Source organism: Folsomia candida, unplaced genomic scaffold (genome assembly GCF_002217175.1).
Source record: "Folsomia candida strain VU population unplaced genomic scaffold, ASM221717v1 Fcan01_Sc002, whole genome shotgun sequence".
Classification (NCBI taxonomy): domain Eukaryota; kingdom Metazoa; phylum Arthropoda; class Collembola; order Entomobryomorpha; family Isotomidae; genus Folsomia; species Folsomia candida.
The window spans coordinates 14,549,590-14,574,319 of NW_019091194.1; the positions used below are offsets into that span (position 1 = coordinate 14,549,590).

Below are 24,730 nucleotides of genomic sequence, written 5' to 3' on the forward strand. Positions count from 1 at the left end.
ACAAATGGAAATGTTGTGTAATGGTAGCAAATGGGTGGTGGAATGGAACAGGGCTTAATTTCCGTTGCATGAGAGACAGATTTGATTTACCAGCAGAATTTGATTGCTTGGGAGATGGAGATAAGAGTGCTAAACCCTTTTCGCTTAATTTGTGAATGTCAACATTGGCTTCAACGAACGTTGTCGTTCTCGAACGAACTGTTTGGCAGTGATAGATGAGACTCACTCTTATCTCAAACAATGACTTGTTTGTAAAGCCCAGGCTACATTCTTCTCCCATGTATGTGACTTATTATTGGACAATGCATTTCTCTGCTGCATCTATCACAGACTTTCTGCTTCTCAAACCAACAATTTGGTTACATTGCTGATATGTCAAAGTAAACCCCAATAAAAAATTTGTGGACGGAATGTATGAGACCCGAAAGTAGGGTATTTGTTGGCTTCACACTAAATTGGGGTAGAAGTGATCCTGTAATTTATTGGACGGCATACTGAACAAGATGATGGGCGCATGAATAACACAACATCACTTTTGCACCACCACCAGTACGAACTGCGAACCAACCACTAAATACTTACACAACAGGACCTTACATAAATGTTACTCTTTGGTTGTTCTGCGGTTGAGGACGGACCTAAAGAAGAACACTCCGCAGCAAAACCTTGTATGCACACCAACTACGCGTTTTAAGAATCTGCTCTGGGGCCAAGAGGACTTGGAGTAAAAGTTATTTTTCTCTGTACATGGTGAGCAATAATTCTAAATAATTCACTGTTATACGATATCGGAAATGCTAAAGCTTGGCATAGTCGTATGATTGCAAGAAGTAGCATATACCTACATACTTACTACCCTATGGTAATGTGAACCCCAAATACACTGTAGAGGATAATTTTTGCATATGTAGCAAAGTAATGCAACAAGAAGGCTGACCTGGTTAATGACATTAGTTTTATGACTGACGAGTATCACCCACAAGAGGCTATTCATCATTGATAATGGCAACATTTGAATCGTAATCATAATAAGAAGAAGAAAAAACTTGCTAAAATTTCCATCCTAAATCCTAAATGCGCCTGCCAACTCCTCAATTTATACGTGTTGTTTTGGTCACTGCCTACTTTGTAACACTGCTTCGGCAAAAGCGCAATTTAATAAATCTATGCCAGAATGTTACCGTTTGAAGTTAATCCAAATATTTATTGATGTATCAGTGAAACCAATAATTTGCTCGCAATTCTATTTGCAGACGTGTAAACTGAGAAAATTAGAAAAGCCATGATGCCGAAAATTCTAGTGTTTGCGGGTTTGCTGGTCTGTATTTGGTGTGGAGCGTCTGCATCAACAAGGTAATACATGTCACGGAGTAAATGTACTTACTTGCCACGCCAGAACAACTTATAGCTTTTCTGATTATGTATCCTTTAATTACATTAATTATGGTCTGGATCTAACAAGTCCGCTATTTCTCGATATCAGGCACGTACGTACGTAGTACATTTTGCAAAGTCTGACCATGGACGACTGTAGATCGCCATATTGTGGTGTTTCACTTTCCATATCTGCAATCTACACCCTTTGAAAGCGATATCCCCACTACAACGAAACCTATTTCCTTGGGAGTAAAATCAACAACCCAGCAGCAGCTAGAACTAGCTTCGATTACTTTATTTGGTTGACTCAGTCTCGAAGCCATCATTGTTCTCTGTCCCTCTAATAATCCGCCAAACGAGGGAGAAAGACCAGACCGACGGACGAACGGACCACATCTCTGGACAACAAAGGACCCGTTGGTTGGGTGAAAGTTGAGTTGAGCTGATCAGCTCGTCTTTCCCATTATGAAGTGACTCCAATTAATTTACTCTGGAGCAGCAGTGGTGGTGGTGGTGGTGGTTAATTTCACTTGTCATGGGAGGCGGAAGAGTAAATGAAAGGAAATGGAATCAATATGATATTTTTCTGTTTCGTCTTTGTTGTAGTTTTATAGCGGTTGTTGAAACCGTTGCGAGAGTACAAGTGCTTAGTTAGTGACACTGTTATTAAGTTAATGGAATTGATGTGTTTCAGACAAGGGAATAATACAGATGAAGAGGCGGCCCAAGCTTTCCTGGAACAGTATAACGCACTTTATGCTGACCTTGCTAATAAATATGTGCTTGCCGACTGGACGTACAACACAAACCTTACGGACGAGAATGCAGATGCTGCGGTATAACACATAATTCCTAGTTAGTTTTTTAGTCCGAGTCAAGACTTATGGAACGGCTATGACCAAGACACGATAGAGCCAAAACTGATTGTGAGATTATTGAGTTCAAATTTTGCATACTAGACAAAGACTGAATGAAATTTTGTACTGCCGGGTTTAATTTATCTGCCTGCCATTACAGCAAAATAATTCGAATAAGTATTTTTGCAGATAATTGTTCGAATTATTGGAATAATGAAATCCATTAAAATTCTGATATTTACTTCACGATTTGATGGAAACCGGATTTAGCTATTCGATATTCTCATATCGATATTCTCGCAAATAATTACAGATTGAAGCTGGGCTCCGACTTAGCGAGTATCAGGCCGTGGCAAACGAGGAAGCGAATCAGTTCGACCCGACAAACTTCACGGAGGATACGAAAAGACAACTTTCCTATGTCGGAAGCAAGTCTTTATCTGATGACGAAATGAAAAATTTGTCTTCTATCATTGCCGAAATGGGCTCCATATACGGTCAGGTATGCAAAAAAGCCACTTTCTTAAAAATATTTTTTACTTTAGTTGATGAGAGTTGAATAGATCTCTATTAACTAAATAATACACTACTGTAGATGCCTATAGGTAAATATATATTTACAAGTGCATTATGAAGGCGTGTATTATCTCTTGCCTGCTGCAGACGCCTGTGTAGATTTGGTCCATCTAAGCCAACCCACGCTTTCGATATCTGCAAATGTTCTTACCAAAAACTTCATTTGCCGAAAGTTGAAACCTTTTATATATTTTCACGTTTTGTTGTACATGTGCTATGGTGTGCATGCGTTCTTTTTGGTAGCGTGGAAGGAAATATATGCCCAGCCATAAGCGGATTTAGTGTAACTTTCACATCCCCAGAATTACGTATACATTTCATCCATTCGAATGCTCCTCACTCGAAATCTCGAAATACATATCTACGATCAGTACGATGTTCATGTATGTCTCACTTTCTCATAAAAGGTCTATTGATGGTCTTAAGGTCTTAAGCTTATCTGTTGTATGAAATGCCAAAGTTGAAACAAGGGGAGATTGTTACTTGCTTACTTGCGAATAAAGGCGAACGAGGGGCAGGGCAAGCTGAGAGAAAGTCGCCACATTACTTGTTAGTATAGAGCAATATCACTTGGGAATTATTCTTATTAGTTTTTCATTCCCGACGGCAGCATGAAATGAGTTCCGTAAATTGAAACAGGTTAAGTGGAAAAAGAAACTACTTTTTTAAAAGATTTATGAAAAGTGGGATGAAATTTTATTGCCTTAATTGACTCCAGGGGCAGAAGGATTATCCTTGTGGTTGGTCCCAGCCCTATTACATTTTAGATCTCGAATAAAATTGTCGTATCTGCAATATTTTACTGCCTTGTAACTATATTTACTCTGCCTAACCATGTATGTACAGAAGAACTTAGCATCCTTAATGTTTGTTGCATAATGTAACTAACATCTACATACGTACATGGACCCAATATTTACTTGCTGAGTGAAGCGCAATGCTTGCAAATTGTAAAATATTCATCAGTGTTCCGGAAAGTATTGTGACGGCCATTGAAAAGGTAAACTCTAAAATTATTCAACGAATGCATATTTAAATGTTGAATAAAATGTTAACCTCCGGAAATAAATAAGCTCGTTCACCTAAATTAACAACCTGGTAAACCGACCTTGTAAAGTAGTAATGCAATTAATTTTAGCAATAATGATACAATATACACGAGTTTCACTCACACGATGCACATTAAAGACTGTCAACAATGGCTGGTGATATATATACATATGTAAGCATTCAGATATATGCATAGATGACCCCAGTCATTTACAAAAAGTGAAATTGTGTTTGTTAAGCAAGTTTTGCGCGGAGGAAATAAGAAGCTCGGAAAAACTTTTTGGGTTTGGATTGTGAGGATCTTCTGCTTTTCATGCAAAAAGTTGCTCTTGTAATATTTTGACAAATGTCCTTGATAATAATATGATAAAGTTATCACACATTGTTAAATGAGTGAAAAGGGCGAAATGGCAGAAAGTTGTTTATGACTATAAATACTAGGCTAATAAAATAAAGTCGTTTTTTGTGCTTTATGTTAACAGGGAAAAGTTTGTCGTCTGAATCCATCCGGAGAAGAAGAATGCCTTTCCTTGGAGCCGGAGTTGACGCTGTTGATGGCCGACTCAAGAAATGCGTCTGAACGACTGTGGGCATGGGACGGTTGGCGACGGGAAGTCAGCCGTAAAATAAAACCCCTCTATTTCCAAGTGAGTCTCTACAATTACTCGAAAAATACATATCTCTCATAACATGAAAACGTGTAAGCGTGTATGTACGTTTGTGCCTAAGCAGATTCATAAATGTTTGATTTTGTCATATGTACGTGCATAATTAATAATTATGCATTGTTATCCATGCAATTATATATTTATAACTAAAGACTGTTCGATATCCAGTATTTTGCAATGAATGATATTCCATCATGCTCCTGAAGTTACTCTTGAAATTGTGAACTCGTGGGTGAAAATGGCACGCCCAGGTTTTGTATGAAATCGGGTGAAAGTTAGTGAGGGAGCTGATGAGTCCTTGAAAGGACATTGATGAATAGACGGATCGGATTAGCAGCTCTGTCAAGATTTTAATGACAGGAAGAATGGTGGCAAGACAACTGGGGTTGAGAGAACGTGCACAGAACAGACCAGGCCGAACGCAGGGAACACGAGTGCCAAAACTGCCAACTTTCATAATCTTCTCAGGTTCATGTCATGTCAGTTCTAAATGTCGTCAAGTCATCATCTTTCCTTTGACATGGTGAATTGGTCGGTGGATGGATATGGATAGTTTGAGGTTCTTCCATTTTATTGCTGTTCCCCAATTTGATGATGATCGAATTTCGTCATTATAACTGCGAGACTGCTTCTGTGGTCACATTGTGCTGTGCTCAGTTCATTTGAAAAATGTATTTGGTTCAGATGACTGGGCTGGTGATTTGGTTGACTAGCTACTTACTTACGTAGCTCGTGGCGAATCTGCTCCTCCATTGTCTTCAACTCGTAGGTATTACAAAAATATATGCTTATATCCGTCGTCTGGAGAAAGGAGAAACTTAAATTTGGAAATGATGAGCCATCATAAAATAGATCGTTATTTTGATTGCCGGAGCAGCCTTTGAATTTTCAATTCTATGCAAAAACGACCTTTGCATTGCTTGCATCAGGTCGTTTCTTTGACCAAACGACAGAATATAGCTCCTGCTGCTTCAAAAATTATTGACCGATCTAACCAGCTACTTACCACATACATGCACACATGCAGATTTATCTATATGCATAAAAAGGGAGACAAAGGGCGAGGAGAGGATTTTATGATTTTGTATAATCTTTAAAAAAATAGTTGGCAAATAGGTTTCGTATGCCAACTGTACAAAACGATGAGGGATGCTCGCTTGCACCCAAAAGTCTGCTGACAAGAAGAGCTATATGAAAATGCCAATGCGAGAACTGCTCTACTTTCTACATGCAAAATAAGACATTTCTTCTTCGCCTGCAAAAACTGATATCTTATTATTTCTTCTTATAATTCTGCCACGACGTAAACACGGCTTTCAAACAACGTCCACCGCAGCATCAACTTTGCCCCGAGCTGCGAACGGTATTTTTCTATTGTAGTCGGCGAGCTCTTTTGTGAACATCACGGCTCACTAACGACGAATGTTTCAGATGAATGACATGACCATTCAACATTTTTGGTTACACAATTCGCATCTTGCGAAAGAAAAAAATTAATGTGATCTCCATTGTTTGCTTGCCGCTGGTTTCGTGGACATTGTCCAAAAACCTGATTGTACAATTTATCTGTCTATTTATCTAAATGCGTTGCTGAACATGAAGAAATACCGGATATAAAGGTATAAACCATGCCGCTGGCTATGTGACAATTTCTGACGGAAGTTGTTAGTCATGTCATTTGATTGTTACCACATACATAAATATATACGTTAATGATATTTGATTTCCGCACGTGTTTTTTCTTTACACAGTATGTGGAACTGAAGAACAAACTCGCCGTAGTCAACGGATTTAACGACTATGGAGATCAACTGCGACAGAAATATGAAGACCCAGAGTTTGAGAGTGATATTCACAGTTTATATGAAGAAATGAATCCATTGTACTTGCAACTCCACGCCTATGTTAGAAGGAAGTTGTATGAAACATACGGACCGGATGTTATTAATTTAAACGGTATGATTTTGATAATATTTATTATTTATGATCTTCGACTTATGGATATGTTGCTATTATTGAATGCAAAGTAATTTGAGGAGAACCAAATTGTGTTGACTATAGGTCTCTAAAAATTTAATTTTTCAGGGACCCTGCCTCAAAGCGTGCTAGGCGATATGTGGGGTGGGTTTAGTGAACGTTTTCTCCCCAGCAAAATTGAGGAAGATTATTGGATTTTCAAAATAAGTTTCCCAATTTCTTAGGTAGGTTTTGGGCCAATTTATATTCAATCGGAGTGCCGTTTCCGGATCAGCCCAGCTTGGACATTACCCAAGCTCTGATCGATCAAAATTACACCATCACAAGAATGTTCGAGACTAGTGATGACTTTTATACGTCGATGGGACTCATTCCTCTTCCACCAACCTTCTACAACCTATCCATGCTTGAAAAACCTTCAGACCGGGAAGTTGTACGTACTAGTTCGAACTGAATATATCCTAAATACTTATTATGGTTTAATATTACTCGTGATGAAGCTGCCACATAAGATTATGACACCTAAGGCAGCTAATTGGTACTGATAATTTACCTGTGACACAGGTATGCCACGCTACAGCATGGGATTTTTATGATTCTGTGGACTACCGGTAAGTCAATAAGTATGTTCGTTATTAAAGCATTTGAAAAGCTGCTGGTATGTAAACAGCAAGAAATTAGTGTGTAGCTATCCACGTCACATGTCTCCAATCCTATTCCGAAGTTGCAGCGATGCGACATATTAAATTTCAAGACAGAAATGGCCTGCTGGTTAGGATGAGAGATGAAGTATAAATTTTCTCATCTCACGATTTTCCCATTTATTATCCCTTTGGATTTTCTTCATAACCTGACCTTTCGTTTTCCACGGGTTACGAAGCAAATTCCATGAATTTTTCTAACGACTTTCCCTTTTGGCCTTCAAGCATGTGCACGTTAGCCGTTTAAGTAACCCAAGCCTTGAGATTGGAGTCGTTTCATCAATAAATAATTTTGATGGGACTGAACTGTCATTTAGGTTGTAAAATTGTGATAAATTACAGCATTAAGATGTGCACCAGGATAAATATGGATGATTTTTTGACAATTCACCATGAACTAGGTAAAGAACATAATAATGATAAAGAGTAATTAATAATGAGTAATATGTGAACCGAACTAGGCCACATCCAGTATTTCCAACAGTACAGCCAACAGCCAACAGTTTACTTGTAAAACATTTACCCTTTTCCAAATACATCAAAACTTGAGAATTAATTAGAATTCACATGAAAATATAAATTTGCGAAGGGAAGGAGCAAATGATGGTTTTCACGAAGCTATTGGCGAGTTAATGTCTATGATTGTATCCACGCCAAAACATTTGTACGCAATCGGATTGCTTGACGAACTACCAACAGACAACAGTAAGTCAACTTTACTATTCCTAAATTTGGGGTTATATGTACACTGTTAAATGTTAAACTTCAAAGAAGCCAAGTCAACAGTGGTTAATGTAAAACCTTTTAATTTTTAATTGAGTCGCTTGCGTCAATCTGTCAAGTACCTTAACCACTTTGAGGGTGAAGGGTGTGCTCGGAATTTACAATCACAACGAACTCGCACAGGATTTCAGTAATTACAACCACTTGCGACATGTGTGCCAAGATAAAAGCAAAGCCAACTACCTCCTCCCAGTTTGATTTTAAATTGAAAATAACGGTGTTACGAATATTTGCAAAAGCAAATACTGCTTACTTAGGAAAAGGCTTATGAGTTGTCCCCATATTGAAAGTGTCAAGATTCCCTCTATTGGTTCACCCAGTTAAAAATGAATTTCGCACATGTAAAAATCATTAAAAATTGGCAAATTTGATAAGCTTTCTAAAACCGAAAACAGAATTTGATTATCTCTTTTCGTTCAAAAATGACAGCACAAAATTTAGAGGAAGTGGAAAAATTAGTTTGCCACTTCATCAAAAAAGTGTATTTCTCGGATCAGAAAAGAGCATATCACCACTTCATTGTTCAAGGGATGGGCCGGACAAAATCAGTCATACATTAGACATATCTAAGGATCGTGAAAATGCAAATTATAAAATTTGGCCTTCTCAACCTGTCCGCCAGGACACTAATATACTCACGCGAAACGTGAAAAAATCTTTCTGATGCAACACCAACATATCCATGAGGCTCGCACCCAGACAACTAAAAATTTCAAAAACCTATCTTCACAGGATCAATGCCAATAAGATGGGCTTCAAAACGTACAACACTAAAACCGCGCCAAAGTACAATCAAGATAAAAAAGGAGGAGCCAAAGCTATTTGTGAAAAACTTGTTGAGAAAATGTTAAAACTGACACCCCGAAGTTTGATGTCATGAATTGTTAAAACTACGACCCCGTTGACCTCGAAGCATCAATCGTGTAAAGTTCTGCTCATGTGGAAGTAAAAATGACGTTCGTTCGAAATTTCAATTCAAAACCAAGCAAAATTTCGGATGAAATATATAAAATGGCTGCGGATCGACAAAAATGGGAGCGTCTCAAATCGATTCGCCTCCACCAAGAATTTGAACTTTTGGATTTATTTCAAAGAGTGTATCATCAGGAGATTGACCCCCTCTATCAAAAACAAACACGTTTTATTTTTCCCTGGCATGGGTACGTACCAGAATGCCAAAATAGTGACCAGGTACCTCGAAGGGAAAAAGGTTGATTTTGTCGATAAAATAGACAAGGCTCAAAAAGTACCTCAGTGTCGACCCATTAAAAGAATTTGGGCATTACTTAAGAAATAATACTGTCATAAAAAAACGATATCACTAAATTTGTAAGAATTTCATCGGGTTATGGAGAAAACCATCATAGAAGTTGATGAAACGAGTGGCGAAGCGCTCATGAGAGGTGTGCGACAAAATCGTCTCTCCAGTGGTACGGAAGGGGTATTTGCACAACTGAAGGATTAAAAAACTTCGGTATGCTCATCGTTAGTATTCCACAAAAGTTTCATTTGATTTGATTCATGCATTAATTTTCTGCAGGTCAAAATAGACTGACACTTTCAATAAGGGGACAGTTAATATCTAGAGTGAAAGCAAGCATCATGGCTGTTGCGTTCAATTAGTTTTCTTTATTTGTCGCATTAAAGAAAGTCTTAATGCAAAGTATTTACATTGCATGTACAAAGATTTTCGTCCGTGAATAAATTTATCCCCAGCGTAGTCCTACATATTTATGCTTTCTAGGGTGGAGAGCTTCACCACCTACCCTTCTGACCATGAGATCTCGGTGCCCTTTGGATATGTGGTAGGGTCCCATGAGTGAACAATAACCCTGAAGTGGTTTGATTCCATGGCCACATTTGCCCGCCACACCCACTCCAAGGCGCCCAAAAAACGGAGAAAGTAGCGCTTTCACTTATTTAAATCCACGCCAAAAATCCAATTTTACTCGGATTTAAATAGAAATTTCGCATTTCATTATACTCTCAGGTAGTTGTTTTCTTATATCCAACATCAAACTTACGTTTTTGAAATTTATAATATTTTTAAAATTTAAAATTCCCAAAGAGGATTGTTGTAGTAATAAACTATGCCTTCGAAATAATCACCAAAAAAGTTGAGTTTGATGTTGGGTATAAGAAAACAACTATCTGGGAACGGAATTTCAAAATCCGAGTATAATTGGATTTTTGGTGTGGATTTGAATAAGTGAAAGCACTACTTTCTCCGGTTTTTGGCGCCTTTGAGTGGGTGTGGCGGGCGCAAATGTGGCCATGGTGTCAAACTACTTCAGGGTTGTTGTTCACTCATGGGACCCTACCACATGTCCAAAGGGCATCGAAATCTCAGAAGGGCATGTGGTGAAGCTCTCCTCCTAAGTATTTATACATGCAAGCCTGTTGTATTTACGAACAATAATTTACACTCAAAGTGTAGATTTTATACAAATTGTTTAAGTATTAATAGCACTTCAACTTTCAAGATAAATAGTAACGGAGGATTCCTTTGATCAATAATTTTAGAAACTGAAATCAACTACTTGTTCCAACAAGCGTTGTCTACCATCTCCACTCTTCCATTTCACCTTTTGCAAGACCAGTGGAGATGGAATGCTTTCCGAGGATATTACGGAAACATGTCATCACAATGGAATGGTGAATTTTGGGCACTCTCCGAAGCAATTGTTGGAGTTCATGCCCCGGTGGAAAGGACTGAAGAGGATCTTGATTGTCCGAGCATATTTCACGTGGCCCAAGACTACGACATGATTCGATACTTTACCAGAACGATCCTTCAGTTTCAATTTGCAGAATCCTTGTGCGAAGCTGCCGGACACGAAGGTCCATTGACTGACTGTGACTTTTACGGATCGCAGGAGGCTGGTGCCATACTATCGTAAGTCTATTATTGTAGTGATACATAGTACATACCATATACCAGAAGAGATGTGCACATATAGATGTACCTTTTCATAAGGCATACAACATTTTCAAATATTGCAACAGTAGTGAAAGTTGAACAAATTGCAATGGAACGTGTGGATATGAATGAAGTTTATAATGTATTGCGTCTACTACTATGAACTTGGTCGTCCTCAACTTGCCCCATCACGTAAGGTTATGGATTGGAGAAAGTAAGAGAAAGTTGGGATATTTCTGTCGTATTTCTCGCTCGTATTTTTTGTAGTAATATTTAGTAACACGGCCTTACCGAGCGACGGGTTGGGGTATTACGAAATTTGTTGGAAATATTTATTATAAAATCAACCTGTCGCGAACCAGCAGGTACGGTCTCCTGCTGCGTGGTCGATTTCCTCTCCCTGCCATTCTTTCCAAAAACCATCTCGAAAGTACTCCAAAGTCGCAATGTTGCATATTTATAAAATCTTGGCTCATAATTCCTTCTTTCTTGGGTGGGAAGCATGATTGAGAGGGGAAACAATGGGAGAATATTATCTTTCTGCCACACAATAAACAACGTCTCATGGAGGTATGCAAAGGGGGACAATGCATATTCACTTGAGACGGAGGAGTTGGACAATGGTGACTAGTGACGAAATGCAAGACTATAAAATAAAGTACGTATAATAACGCCAGCAGCCATCATAGTAATTCGAATGGTGCATTGTCTCGTAGTCGCACACCGAGATATAAGCATACAAGACGGGAGAAAGTGAAGGATGGTGGAAAATATCCCGAGAATAGAGACAGTGGCTTCAGAAATATGAAATGGAATTGAAATCAGAGAGCGGAGGGGGGACTGAGGACAACAACGGAGGTTGTCAGATGCAGAAAGCTATCATCAAATCACGAGTGATCCATCTTGTTTCCGAGGAAGGAGAAAGCTACATGTATGAAGCAAACGGACGGACCCCTCGCCGACTTCCAGAATTGATTTCATGTGACAAGGATGTCAGGAATCAAAAATTTATTATTTCTAGAGGTGCGATCAAATGGAAAAATTGAGATACCTTTTCCTTCTACTCTCACTCCCAAAGCGGCCAAAGTCCTCAGTCGTCGTATGGTCCTTTATTCTCTCTCCTCCAATTTGTCTTATGGACTGTCCACGTTCCATTTCATGCACATCTCGTATATTCTTCTGAGATGTATAAAATAAAATGTTTGAGTGCAGGGGAATTCTGCAGAGTGTTACATTCACCAGTGTGTGTAAAACGTGAGGTGGATATGTGCAGTGGATACTGGATGGATATGTGTGCCTATAAATTCAGCAAGTCGAGTCAGTAGGGTTTAGAAGACTTTACTACTGGATTATTAGTTTGAGTTTGGATTGACATATGCTTTCTCTTGACTCAAATTCAATAGAAAGGATCTTTCTTCGGGACCTTTCTTCCACATTTCGTGTCGTACGATATGACCTCAGCTCATGTGTATGTCTGTGTATATAGTTTTCCGATGCTGGAAAATTTGATTTCGTCCAATTCATTTCATGACTGAGTGAGTGTCACCATTATGGATTACTTCCCAGTATGGGTATTGGTTTTGTAATGTTGAAATTCTATTAACACGCGTTGTTTTAGGAGAGAAAGTCCTTTTGATCTGTTTAGCTAAAGTGGATCATGTTAAATTTCTAGTATGCACATAATATGGAATATTGGTCACATCCATAAGCATGCAAACTATCTGCCAATACGGACTGGATTTATCTATAGTGTAGATTCCCTCAGGAAATGCATGCAAAACGTTGAATTGAAAAAGATGGTAGCGGATGATGAGAAACTTCAAAGCACAAAATGATTGAATAATAACTCGCAATAATTTCGCCATGTTCTGCATGGTCGAGTATTTTCATCAATATTTATTACAGTTATTGAACCTGTAGTCTGCATTGGCGTCTGTAATATAGGAGGCGAACATCTATATGTACAATAACAACGACCACAAGCATTCCCGACACGGAAACCACACCTTTATTGCTATCATTCCTTCATTATTGGACTCGAACGAATTGGAAATGGTTTTAGGTTGGTTGGTGGTCATCTGTGTGCTTTTTACGTTGAATGGAGCACCACATTGCTCAAAATAATGATGGATTGGATCTGGAGTATAATAATTTGAGCCATAGCTGAGCTATAAAACTACACCGATTGGTCTAGTAATACAGAGATAAATGGGGGCGACGAATTCATTACATGTCCTTATTTTTTCAGAGACATGCTACAACTGGGACGTTCTAAGCCTTGGCCCGATGCCCTAGGTTCCGTCATGATAAATTAATATATCTAGCTTGAAAATATTTCCTTCCAGTTTCATTTAATTTAATATTTTTTTGTATGCTTTAGAGGCGTTGACAGGAGTAAGAAAAATGAACGCAACAGCAATTCGATCCTATTTTGCACCACTGGAAAGATGGCTACAGGAGACCAATCTTGCAAATGGAGATGTACCGGGATGGACCACGTCTAGTGGAACTGCAATAACTCTGTAGGTGGGGGTACTTTGCTCGAGCACATGTGTCATTTATTTTGTTAAGTATTACTTAGAAGAGAAGATGTCATTCTTGATAAGTTAATACATATAATCAAATTGAGAGTATGAACCTGTGTGATTAATTGAATGAAATAAAATTTTTGAATTGGCAGCATTAATCAGCAAAAATGAATACTGTGGTATGCGCTATTAAGGGAGATACATGTACACATTAAGGAAGGACTGGGTTTTTAAGAAAAATATCTCATTTTTTAATTATTTTGCAGTAGTCTCATTTTCTATTCCTCATATGGAGTAGAGTAGTTAGTACTATTATGGAATAGACTGATGAATTTACGTAGATTAATTTTATTTGGTCTGTTTTTTATTCGCCCTTATAATGTGGAGGTCGTTTCTCCTTGAATGCTACTAACCCTTCGATACGATCCTTAGTTGGAATTACTTGAGCATAACAGGCCTGAAAATTCAAAGGACATAGACGTTAGGGATGACCATGAACTATGCAGATCTAGCATTTGCCGTAAAATAGTTTATACCTCTTCTATTGCCAATCCTGTAGAAATGTCGACCTCTTTACCTCGACTTATTGAAATCTTTGCCATTCTCACTCCAATGGGACCATTTGGGATGATCTGAAATAGACCAGGACAAAATAATCGTATAATATTACGTTTCTATTTTGTCCTATTTTGAAGTACTACATATCAGTCTCTTTCCATAAAGAAAAATAAGCCAGCAGGACAGGAAACCCGGAATAAATTGCTCTGAAAATTATAAATTGATTTTATATAATACAACTCACCTCCTCAGCCAGCTCAACAGCACGCAGATACGCTCCATCTCCATTCTTATTCTGTTCCGCCACTTGATTTACCAAACCAATTTCTTTAGCTTCGGACCCATCCACAATCCTGCCAGTGAATATCAATTCTTTCGCCTTGGCCACACCGATGATGCGAGATAATCTTTGAGTTCCCCCAGCACCTAAATGATTTCAATAATAATACTCCAATGATCTCGTTCAAATTCTCTAAAATGAATATTTATTTACCAGGAATTATGGCAAGTCTTGTTTCCACTAAACCCATTTTTGCTGTGGTCGATGCCACCCTTAAGTCACATGCTAGAGCGAGTTCGAGCCCACCCCCAAGAGCAGCCCCATCAAGTGCAGCAATCACGGGCATTGGCAACATCTCAATGTCTGAAAGAACTCGTCGCATTTTGGCCACAAGTGGTCCAACCTCTTCCGGTTTCATTTTCAGCCTCTCCTTCAAATCCGCACCAGCACAAAATATTCCTAAATAAAAAACACCGGGTATCTCTTTACTTTGTCAGCAATGTAATCCCCGCAAACATATTACAAACTTTCATGAAAAACTATTATGACGTTTTTTAGACCCCATAAATTTGTAGGGATGAATATTTCTTCATTCAGTTTACATTCTCAGTCGGATATAAATAGTTATTATTTATTTAAGAAAAAAAAGTTCTTCATTCATACCAGGAACAACGGATCGAATAATCAGGGCTCGTACGTCCTTTTCGAATCGAAGTACGTCTACATACTCCATAAACTTTCCGACAACGTTTCTCCCAAAAGAGTTTTTTGCCTGAGGTCGGTTGAAGGCCATTATGGCAATTTTTCCCTGCTTCTCTTTCTCAATGAAAGTAAGCAGCAGCTCATCTTGGTCATTCGAAGTCGAGGTAAACGCCACAGATGCATAGTTTCGTTGTCGAGCTGGGAAAGTGACTCGTTGTGGGGTCAGAGGAGGCAGGTTGAGACCAATCAATCTCTTACATCCATGTTGCAGACGAGAAACGATAAACACGACCATCTTCGTTCGAAATGTACTTGCTGCTGTAAGAATCAAGGAATATGTAGGACATATGCAAAATGCAGCTAATAATGATAACGTGTAACAATTCGGAAAATGTGTACTGGAAATTGTACTTAAATATCTATGCTTCATCTCAAAATCATAAGCAGAAAGGGATTGGTTAGTCGATGCAATTCACAACTTTACAGACGTTCCTTTCTATAATCTAACTAAATATATAATTTATATATAGTCTCCAAAATTGACAGTGAATTAAAGTGCTATTCTGATAGAAATCGAAGAGAAAAATCATAACAATCTTATGACACGACATTTACAACATGACACAGGCACTCAATTTTAATAGGATTTAATTTGAAATCCAATACAATTTAATAACGTTTTAAAATACTTCATCGTCTGTTCACAACACATTACATTGTTTAAAAATACTGTAAAACTAAATTAGTTTAACTAATGCACAGTTACAATCTTACCACTGATCTCGAGATTCCGATTCCAATGGGGCAAAAAATGTGGCGACAATCAGATCAGAAGATGTGTTAATAATATCATACGACTCACTTCTACTCAACAATTAATTCTATGAAATGTATCAATCAATGCAGCAGGCTGTATTATTATACAGCTGAAGTCTGAAGTCCGTGTACGGGAAGAAAGTACATACATTCAACGTTATCTATCATGTGTCTGCCGGAGCTTCTCTGCTTTTCAACCATCGATTCATCTGTTTGAGCAGCTGAGCGGGTGTTGCTTTATTTATTTACTACGCCGAACGTCGGCAATCAGAGATTTTTTCCGGCGAAAATTTACCAACAAAACTAATTAGTTTTACTGGAAAATAGTGGACCATGGACCATAGAAAGTCTCCTCCCGTCAAGGTAAGCGAACTATTTACCTCATCACATGCGAATGTTAAATTGTTAAAATAATTGCACAAAGTTTAAAAACTACTGCATTCATAAACAAAATAATGTATAGTCTATAAAATATGGACTACTATAAATGACTTAAATCAATGGCCGTATATTGTAGAGATATCGTCGCGCAGAGCATGCCGAAAAGGACGAGTCTGCACTTAGTGACCTAGAAGATCGGAACTATGTTCCGTACGTTCCTGTTCGAGAACGGAAACGTGACAAATTGACGAAATTGGGAAATAAGCTGTATAAAGACAGGGCTGCCAAAAATGTAGAATCTTCAGAATCTGAAAAAGAGGAACTTACAGACGAGGAAGATGCTCAAGCCATGGCGAGAAGAGAGAATATCTCCTTATTGGATCAACATACAGAACTTAAGAAGTTGGCAGAAGGTATGTAAATGGTGTTAATAATTAATAAAGATGGCTTGATTAATCTTATTATTATTACCTATGAACGTTTATTTGCTAATTTTTAGCGAGAAAAGAAAGCGCGATGGAAAAACAATTAAAGGAAGAAGAAAAGATTTTAGAAAGTGTTGCAGAGAAAACAGCGCTTATGGGGGTTGCTGAATTAGCTAAAGGAATTCAATATGAAGAGCCAATAAGAACAAGGTAAAGTAATAGTTTGTATATGATAAAGTATGATTCTTTCTTCTCAATTAATTTTAACCACTATTTTTCACGTAGTTGGACACCACCTAAGCATATTATGGATAAAGATCAAGAACGACACGAGAGGGTACGCAAAAAGTACTGCATATTGGTCGAAGGAGAAGGGATTCCACCGCCGATTAAGCATTTCGACGAAATGAAGTTCCCAAAGGTTTTAATCAAAAGCCTCAACAAAAAAGGGATTGTTAAACCATCCCCGATTCAGATACAAGGACTCCCAGTAGTGTAAGATTTTTAAAATATAAATGTAAAAATTTGATCACACATTATGCAAATATTTGAATTTGCAGTTTATCTGGAAGAGATCTCATCGGAATTGCATTCACAGGTGAGGAATAGAAATACATGAAAATGGACCTTAAGGTTTAAGAAATAAGCCATGTTTATTTTGAATTGATAGGAAGCGGAAAAACATTAGTATTTGTTCTACCGATTTTAATGTTTTCCTTGGAGCAAGAATATAAGCTTCCGTTTACCCGGGAAGAGGGCCCTTATGGTAACTCATCATAAATAATAATGCATAATTATGGTATTCATTTGTTCAGCATTTGTTTGATATCTTATTTACACACAGGTTTAATAATTTGTCCATCAAGAGAGTTGGCAAAGCAGACATACGAAATTCTTGTTTTACTCTGTCAGACCCTGAAAGATGAAGGTTTCCCCGAACGTATGTTTCTAATGTTGCTTACTTTGCATTAATGTCTTGACTATAGGAATGCATATAATTAATTAAGTGAAGTATTAAAATATTTATAAAAGCATTTTTACGTAGTGCGACCATGCCTTGCGATGGGTGGGGTTGCAGTAACAGAAGCGTTGGATACCATCAAGAAAGGTGTCCATATTATGGTTAGTATAAATAATATTTTAATAGTGTTAGGCTGTGAAATACTTTATGATCAGCAATCATTAGGGGACCGACAGTTTCACTAAACAAAGTATTAATGTGTTCATATTGTGTTCTTCAATCCAGGTTGCAACACCTGGTCGACTGATGGATATGCTGGACAAGAAGATGATTCGATTGGATGTTTGTCGGTATTTGGTGATGGACGAAGCTGATCGTTTAATCGACTTGGGATTTGAGGAAGATATTCGAACAGTCTTTTCCTACTTTAAGGTATAATTGCGGTTCAGAGCGCTGTCACTTTTTAAATCTATGTATGTATGTATCTGAGTCATTCTGAGTTTGTCGCAATCGGTATCACTATAATTTATCTGATATTGCAGGCACAACGTCAAACTCTATTATTTTCTGCCACAATGCCCAAGAAAATTCAAAACTTTGCAAAATCAGCTCTCGTCAAGCCAATTACGATCAATGTTGGCCGTGCTGGAGCGGCTTCCATGAATGTTATCCAGGTTAGGTTCATACAAATAAGGCTAATAACGAACGATTGTATACATTTATAAAGAATACCTCGAATTTGTTGGCTTGCAGGAAGTGGAATATGTCAAATCGGAAGCAAAAATTGTTTATCTCCTTGAATGTCTCCAAAAAACACCACCTCCTGTTTTAATTTTTGCAGAGAAAAAACAAGATGTTGATAACATTCATGAGTATTTGTTACTCAAAGGTGTTGAAGCAGTTGCAATTCACGGAGGCAAAGGTAATATTTTACATGGCCACACATTTCTATGCAGTGTCAAATTGACACTCTCAGTACTTATCATGCGAAGAGATTCGGACGACGCTTACTCACTCTTAAAACTACCAACCAATTCTATGTAGATCAAGAGGAACGATCAAAGGGAGTTGAAGCATTCCGAAGTGCCAAGAAAGATGTACTTGTTGCAACGGACGTGGCATCCAAGGGATTGGACTTTCCCAATATTCAACATGTAATCAATTATGACATGCCTGATGACATTGAAAATTATGGTGAGTTTATTTGATTTGGTGTTATATATAATGAATGTTGTTCATGTTGTTTATAGCACGGTTAAATTTGTATGTCTACTATACGCAGTTCATCGGATTGGGCGTACTGGACGTTCGGGAAAAACGGGGTTGGCCACGACATTTATTAACAAGGGGAATGAGGAGTCAGTGTTGCTTGATTTGAAGCATCTTCTTATTGAGGCCAAGCAACAAGTTCCATATTTTCTGGCTACACTGCAATCTGAAAACGAAAAGTATCTGGATCTTGGAGGTAACATATTATGGCATTTATTTATCATGATTATTTTCGAAATATTGCAAAAATATCTTTTTTCTTTCAAATAATCTATAAAGATGACAAGGGTTGCAGTTATTGTGGAGGATTGGGTCACAGGATTACAGATTGTCCAAAACTGGAAGCCATACGATCCAAAGAGGCGTCTAGCATTGGAAGACGGGATTACCTTGCAAATAATACAGCTGATTACTAAGATGCATTTTATGAAATTTTATATTTTTATTATTAAGTAATCACACATAAAATGTTACACTTAATATTTCGACTCATATTTTTATTATTTCTGGATCTTGTTGAAATTTGATTAAAAAATTGAATATAATCAGTATTTTTAAAACTCTGTGCATAGTTTACTTTATAATTCACTTCACTGGGGACATAATTCAATTGTGGACATCCAATGCATGTATAGTAGTATATGTATGTATAGGATAGAATAATTCCCCACGCAAACTTCAATTGCTAATGTGAACGACACTGAATTGTCACATTATTATATGAAACCTCACATCACATGAACCTAATCTAATGAACTAACAGTAGTTGACGAACAAAGTTCGTTGAAAACAAATTAACATAGGTATCACACAAATTACCAGCCATTTTTGGTCGGTCGCACCTCGTCTATTTATCTAAATACTACTGCAAATGGCCGGACCAATTGTATATGAAGAAATTAATTATAACCACGAAGGATAATTAGTACCAATAATATTCGACCCTAATGTTTGTGGTACGATATTATTTTATGAGATTGTTTGATGTAAAACATAATTTCGGAATCAAAAAATGCATAAATACAAAATAATAGTGGAATACAATTGAATTTAAATCTAATTAGTGTTATAATTCCGTGTGCGAATCATCTGAATCTGTTTTACTTTTTGATGGGTTTACTTTATCAGTTTCGTTATCCGGGGAATCCTTCACAGTTTCAGAAGCTCCAGGAGACTCTTCGAAAATATCTGCTTCAGGAGAATTTATTGATTCTTCTTCTGGTTCTGTTTTATTTTTTGTCACTTTTTCCTCCTTCTCTTTAGCTTCGTCCGTCTTGTTCTCTGACTCTTTTTTCTTGGCTTCGTCCTTAGCCTTATTCAACTTATTCACTCTCGCCTTATTAACCATGTATTTGACCTAGTGAAAGGAAAAAAAATAAACCAATAAAATATTGATTGCCATCTTGGAAATAAGCAGCAGCAGCAGCTATAACGAGTGAGAGTTTTATTTATTTATCTTCAACTTACTTCTCTGTCGAGTGCATCAATTTTTTCAGCAATGGATCTGACTGTTAATGTAGGCATAGTGCTCAATGGGATATTTTCTTGCTCTTTTAATTTCGTTTCACGCCAGGTAAACGTTTCGGTAACAAGTTTTTCTAGTGTTGTCAACTCCACTTCTGTAAATAATTGCTCCTCAGGAGATAGAGATTTCGAGGTGTCCAAAAAACCCATGCTGATATTGAGCATATTATCAAGAGCTTCAAGTGCATCGGGTCTATCCTTATGCTCACGAACTCGGTCCAATAGATCTTTTGTAAGTAGCTTGAGGGACTTCAACTTGTCTTCATAAACAGTTTTAACTGCATCTGACCCTTCTTCGTACAACCAATCCGAGATCTAAATCACAAAAACTAGTTAGTGTGAGTTTGCAAATAAGAGCGAGTGATTACATCAAATATCTTGTCAGCTCTATCCGTTTTACTCAAATTTTTTAGTTGAAATATAACTAACTAATATAACAAACCTCTGAGCAAGTTTTTAAGATATTTTCTTTTTCTTCTTCGGTTACAGCCTTTTCATATTGTTCAGTGTAAATATTGGTTTGCATGTCAATCACAAAAGTCTCCAACGCATTTCGAGCTCCTTTAAATACAAATAGAAAACTTCAAAATAAGATTAATAATTCATTACTTTTGTGTGGCAAATTTCATAGATACATATTTACTACAATTTCGAACTGTGAGAGATCATAACAATTAAACAGTAAACTCACTCTCTCGCAATGCTCGCACTCGGTCATGTTCATTCAATATCTTTAGCCTAATAACCAAATATTTGGGAATTAACAAAGCAATTCTATTAATTACATATTCTTTATATATATTCTCATATGAAACTTACTTCTCAGCCGATTTCTGGAATTTCTCTCCATCCAAAGGGCTGACGTCGAGTACCTGTATTTCTGATCCTAAAACCTCTTTTACAAGAAGAACTTTTGGCTTCTTTTCGGGCGTTGTTGTATTTGTCGTTGGGGTAGTAGTATTCTGATTATCTGGCGTCTTACTGCCTTCAGATTTATTTTCTGTGTCATTGGTAGGAATGTCATCCTTTTGATCTTTTGATTTTTCTCCCTCTTCCCCTTTTCCAGAAGCGTCAGGTTCAGTTGCTTCTTGAGAATTATCTGCACTCTCCGGCTCTGGCTTTGGAATTTCGTCTGGGGTTCCTGAATGAATTGAGTAATAAATAATTTAGAATGATTTCATAAACAAAAACATACAAAACGCTACGAGCTATTATTAGTTTTACTCAACATCAATATTATGTGCATACCCGTGAAGAGGTTACTGAACGCAGTTCCGAGCTTTGACAATGTATCTCTAACAGTTTCGGAATCTTCAGTTGTGTTTTTTTCAAACACGGCTTCGACTAATGATAGGCTCAAAATGCCACTGTCGTCCATAGTGAAATGGGCTTTAACACCTTTAGATTCCCCTTCATTCGAATGTTTCTGTAAGGCGCTCGCTACTCCACTCAGTTCAACTTTGGTAATATTCGGAGACCCCACCGCACTGACAATACATATAAAAAATAGTTAATGTAGTAATACTAATAGTAAAATAAAAAGTTATTTGCAATTCACAGAAGGAAGCTAAAAGTACGCATAAAAACATCAAATTATATGTATCTCTTACATTGCTTCTTCTTTCGAGACCGGCAATTCGCCGTAACTAACATAGAATGTAAAATCGTCTACATGCTTGTTAAATGTGAGAATCTTCTTTTGAGGATAATTATTCATGTGGGAAAAGAGAGTTCTGCGAATTATTTTCAGAGTTTTCGTCCCATCTTCATTATCGGCTTCGCGTTCAAAGTCCACAAGAACGGGAAAAATTACAGCGTCTTTGGTAACAAACTTTTTAACTTTGAAGCCGGTACTCAGGTCTGCAGCTTTGTAAACAGCCCCCATAGCAGCTTCAAACAAATAACAAAATAATTTGTGAATGCCAATGTTACAATTACAGGTTTATTTTACAATGACAACTTTACCGGCCTCATCAGTGTTCAAGCTCTTTCCAAGCTCTCTATTTAAAAATTCTTGTAGTTTTTCCTGCACTTTTGGAACCCTTGTGCCAGCTCCCACCAGTAATACCTGTAAAATTAGTTGGCGTAAAAATTCAGACTCAAGTAGTATATTATGGAGATATATGTATATTTTTTTCCTTACTTGATCAATTACGTCCATGGTCATTCCTGCAAAGTAAAGACAAAATTGATAAGCAGTTCTATAACAAGTTTCTAATTCAAAAATGGTAAAACATTAAGCTTGGCTTCGCTTTTCAGAACGAGAACGCGTTTACCCCAGCCAAATGTCACATTCGTGTTCTGGTGATTGAAAAACACGTACCTGCAGCATCCAGAGCCTGTTGAATTGGTCCTTTCACACGATTAAATAAATCTTCATTAAGCTTTTCAAATTGCTCTCGTGTAATTTGTACTCTGAAATCTTTTTCGTCCAAAAGTCCTTCAACCTGAATTATCAAAAAAAAAGTAATGAATAGCCGGGTGCTATTAATCATTATAAGTAGTAGTATCACGTTGCTTACAAACCTGAGCATAGTGGTCTGCGTTGGCACTAAGCACATTTTTTACTCGTCCAGCTTCTTTAAACAACTTTGCCATAGATCTCGAATTTGAAAATATATCAGTCTGGGTTTTCTTCATGTCGTTGAATGACTTGGCCAGAAACTGCCTTAAGCGAATCTGCATTTCTAATCCTCCCAAAGTTCTGTCATATCTACAGACAACCAATTATGAACATCATAAAATTAATATATTCTAGAAAAACTTTATGCATTATGTGCATAAATTTAAACACTACATACCCAACTCCATGAATCGTGAGTTGTGGATTAGTTTCAACAATTCCCTTTTCTTTCATTTTGGCAATTTGGTAGCTGACAACTGTGGCCACAGTGCTGGATGCTCCCATATCGTACAGTAGCATGTACTGAGCGCTTTCATTAAAATCTTTTCTTCGGAATATTCCGTAATTAAGAGCAGCTAAATCACATAGAATTGTTTGACATCATTTAATATGCATCATATAATTATTACTCGCTTGTTTCAATAGTTTTCAAAATGCATACTAACCTGCAGTATTGGTGTTAATTAGTTGCAAAACTTTGATCCCAGCCAGTTCAGCAGCATTAATAACCGCTCTTCGTTCAGCTTGAAATAATTAAAATTTCCGATTATAGCAATTAATTATTGGTTTGAAAGTTGGTGAATGCTGACGATTTATTTACATCCCGGTCAAATCATATACCTTGATTAAAGAAAGGCGGAATCGTAATCACTGCTTCCTTTACTGGTTGTCGTGAAGAATCTTGTGCAAAATCTCTTGCTTTGCTCAGGATCATTCCCAATAGTTCTTCAGGAGAATAATACGTCTCGCTAGATAAAATAGAGGATCGATAAAGAATTATTATTTTTTCTCTTTCTCTCTCTCTTTTGCTATCTTCTCGTCATTAATTTGGATGTGTTTACCTATCATGTTTGAATAGCACAGTTCCCCGAGCATCATCTTCAACAAGATTATAATAGGGAAACCTTTGCTGGAACAGTTTAACCATAGGATTGTCCAACTTTTTTCCCAACAGGTCCAAAAAGTAGCTGTAACAAGCAGCTGGAAACCTGACCCCGACATTCAAAGCGTCTTCTCCAATTAGTCGTTCCCCATCTCGAAACGAGATTGCAATTGGCGTTTTTCTTTTCGATTCCTTATTAAGCACAATTTCCATTGGTACTCCAGGCTATAACAATTATACGGAATGGTAACAATAACTTGCTTTATCAATCATCAATAAATGTATGTCTGACTGTGTCATTCTTACAGAAACAATTCCAATTTTCATCCATTCTGAGCCGAGATCAATGCTCATCACAGCCAATCCGTGAACATTTTCCGATAAGTATAAAAGTCCTAAGCATGTCAGGACTAGACCTGGCCACCTCATCCTGCAACCAGCAGTAATACAAAAACACACTCGTTAGAAATGCCGTTTCCAATAATATATATTTTAGATCAAAATCACCAACGGTCTTCTTGTAAAATTAGGAGAGTCTAACTTATGGATAAGTGCAAAATGTACCTGTAAAAAACGGTGTAGCTACCGCTACTAATTTTTGTTCTAAAAAAGTGCTTCCTTCTCACACCTGCACCACGATACGATCAGAGAGAATGGCAATATCCTACAAATATGTAGACTAGCAGTTGTGGCGGATTGCCGCATGTACGTACACACAGATCACAGGTGAAGTCGAGGTAGAATACTGAAATTGGCGAGCAGTTGATTGTCCACCTTGAATTACGGTTTGACAGCAGTGCAGAAGTTAGACTCGAAATCACACGCGTAAAAGGGTCGACTAAACTTGTAAACTCCTTATTGGCCCACATCA

At 37.5% G+C, this 24,730-nt stretch overlaps 4 protein-coding genes across 5 annotated transcripts; 2 read left to right on the forward strand and 2 right to left on the reverse strand.

Annotated features, from left to right (window-relative positions):
• The first annotated feature begins 423 nt into the window (after nt 1-423).
• Nucleotides 424-13,605, forward strand: LOC110842890 (angiotensin-converting enzyme). The gene is made up of 15 exons (XM_022088750.2): nt 424-750; nt 1,254-1,353; nt 2,072-2,213; nt 2,548-2,736; nt 4,343-4,507; nt 6,280-6,484; nt 6,614-6,649; nt 6,730-6,938; nt 7,070-7,116; nt 7,549-7,607; nt 7,668-7,716; nt 7,796-7,911; nt 10,513-10,885; nt 13,158-13,204; nt 13,290-13,605. The coding sequence occupies exons 2-15, from the start codon at nt 1,283-1,285 to the stop codon at nt 13,433-13,435; spliced, it is 1,854 nt and encodes a 617-aa protein (XP_021944442.1). The 5' UTR covers nt 424-750; nt 1,254-1,282; the 3' UTR covers nt 13,436-13,605.
• Nucleotides 13,606-13,659: 54 nt separating this feature from the next.
• LOC110842891 (methylglutaconyl-CoA hydratase, mitochondrial) lies at nt 13,660-15,903 on the reverse strand. 2 transcript variants are annotated; one of them, XM_022088753.2, is made up of 6 exons: nt 15,752-15,903; nt 14,939-15,292; nt 14,489-14,734; nt 14,240-14,421; nt 13,974-14,069; nt 13,660-13,894 (listed from the first exon to the last, which is right to left on the reverse strand). In XM_022088753.2, the coding sequence occupies exons 2-6, from the start codon at nt 15,270-15,272 to the stop codon at nt 13,802-13,804; spliced, it is 951 nt and encodes a 316-aa protein (XP_021944445.1). In that variant the 5' UTR covers nt 15,273-15,292; nt 15,752-15,903; the 3' UTR covers nt 13,660-13,801. The 2 variants fall into 2 exon arrangements, with proteins under 2 accessions (XP_021944445.1, XP_021944443.1); XM_022088751.2 differs by having other exon boundaries at nt 14,939-15,295.
• A 93-nt stretch (nt 15,904-15,996) lies between these two features.
• Nucleotides 15,997-19,389, forward strand: LOC110844168 (ATP-dependent RNA helicase abstrakt). The gene is made up of 14 exons (XM_022090303.2): nt 15,997-16,156; nt 16,311-16,587; nt 16,674-16,809; nt 16,885-17,094; nt 17,160-17,197; nt 17,270-17,365; nt 17,444-17,539; nt 17,645-17,721; nt 17,846-17,992; nt 18,103-18,234; nt 18,314-18,482; nt 18,605-18,754; nt 18,843-19,025; nt 19,109-19,389. Exons 1-14 carry the CDS (start codon nt 16,127-16,129, stop codon nt 19,243-19,245), a joined length of 1,878 nt encoding a protein of 625 aa, XP_021945995.1. The 5' UTR covers nt 15,997-16,126; the 3' UTR covers nt 19,246-19,389.
• On the reverse strand, nt 19,306-24,700 carry LOC110844166 (hypoxia up-regulated protein 1). Its single transcript, XM_022090300.2, has 17 exons — nt 24,424-24,700; nt 24,166-24,289; nt 23,819-24,084; nt 23,598-23,725; nt 23,423-23,500; nt 23,155-23,332; nt 22,880-23,066; nt 22,677-22,800; nt 22,497-22,522; nt 22,319-22,421; nt 21,964-22,243; nt 21,602-21,840; nt 21,173-21,494; nt 21,045-21,091; nt 20,796-20,914; nt 20,297-20,668; nt 19,306-20,186 (listed from the first exon to the last, which is right to left on the reverse strand). The coding sequence occupies exons 2-17, from the start codon at nt 24,286-24,288 to the stop codon at nt 19,896-19,898; spliced, it is 2,883 nt and encodes a 960-aa protein (XP_021945992.1). The 5' UTR covers nt 24,289; nt 24,424-24,700; the 3' UTR covers nt 19,306-19,895.
• Between the last annotated feature and the right edge of the window lie 30 nt (nt 24,701-24,730).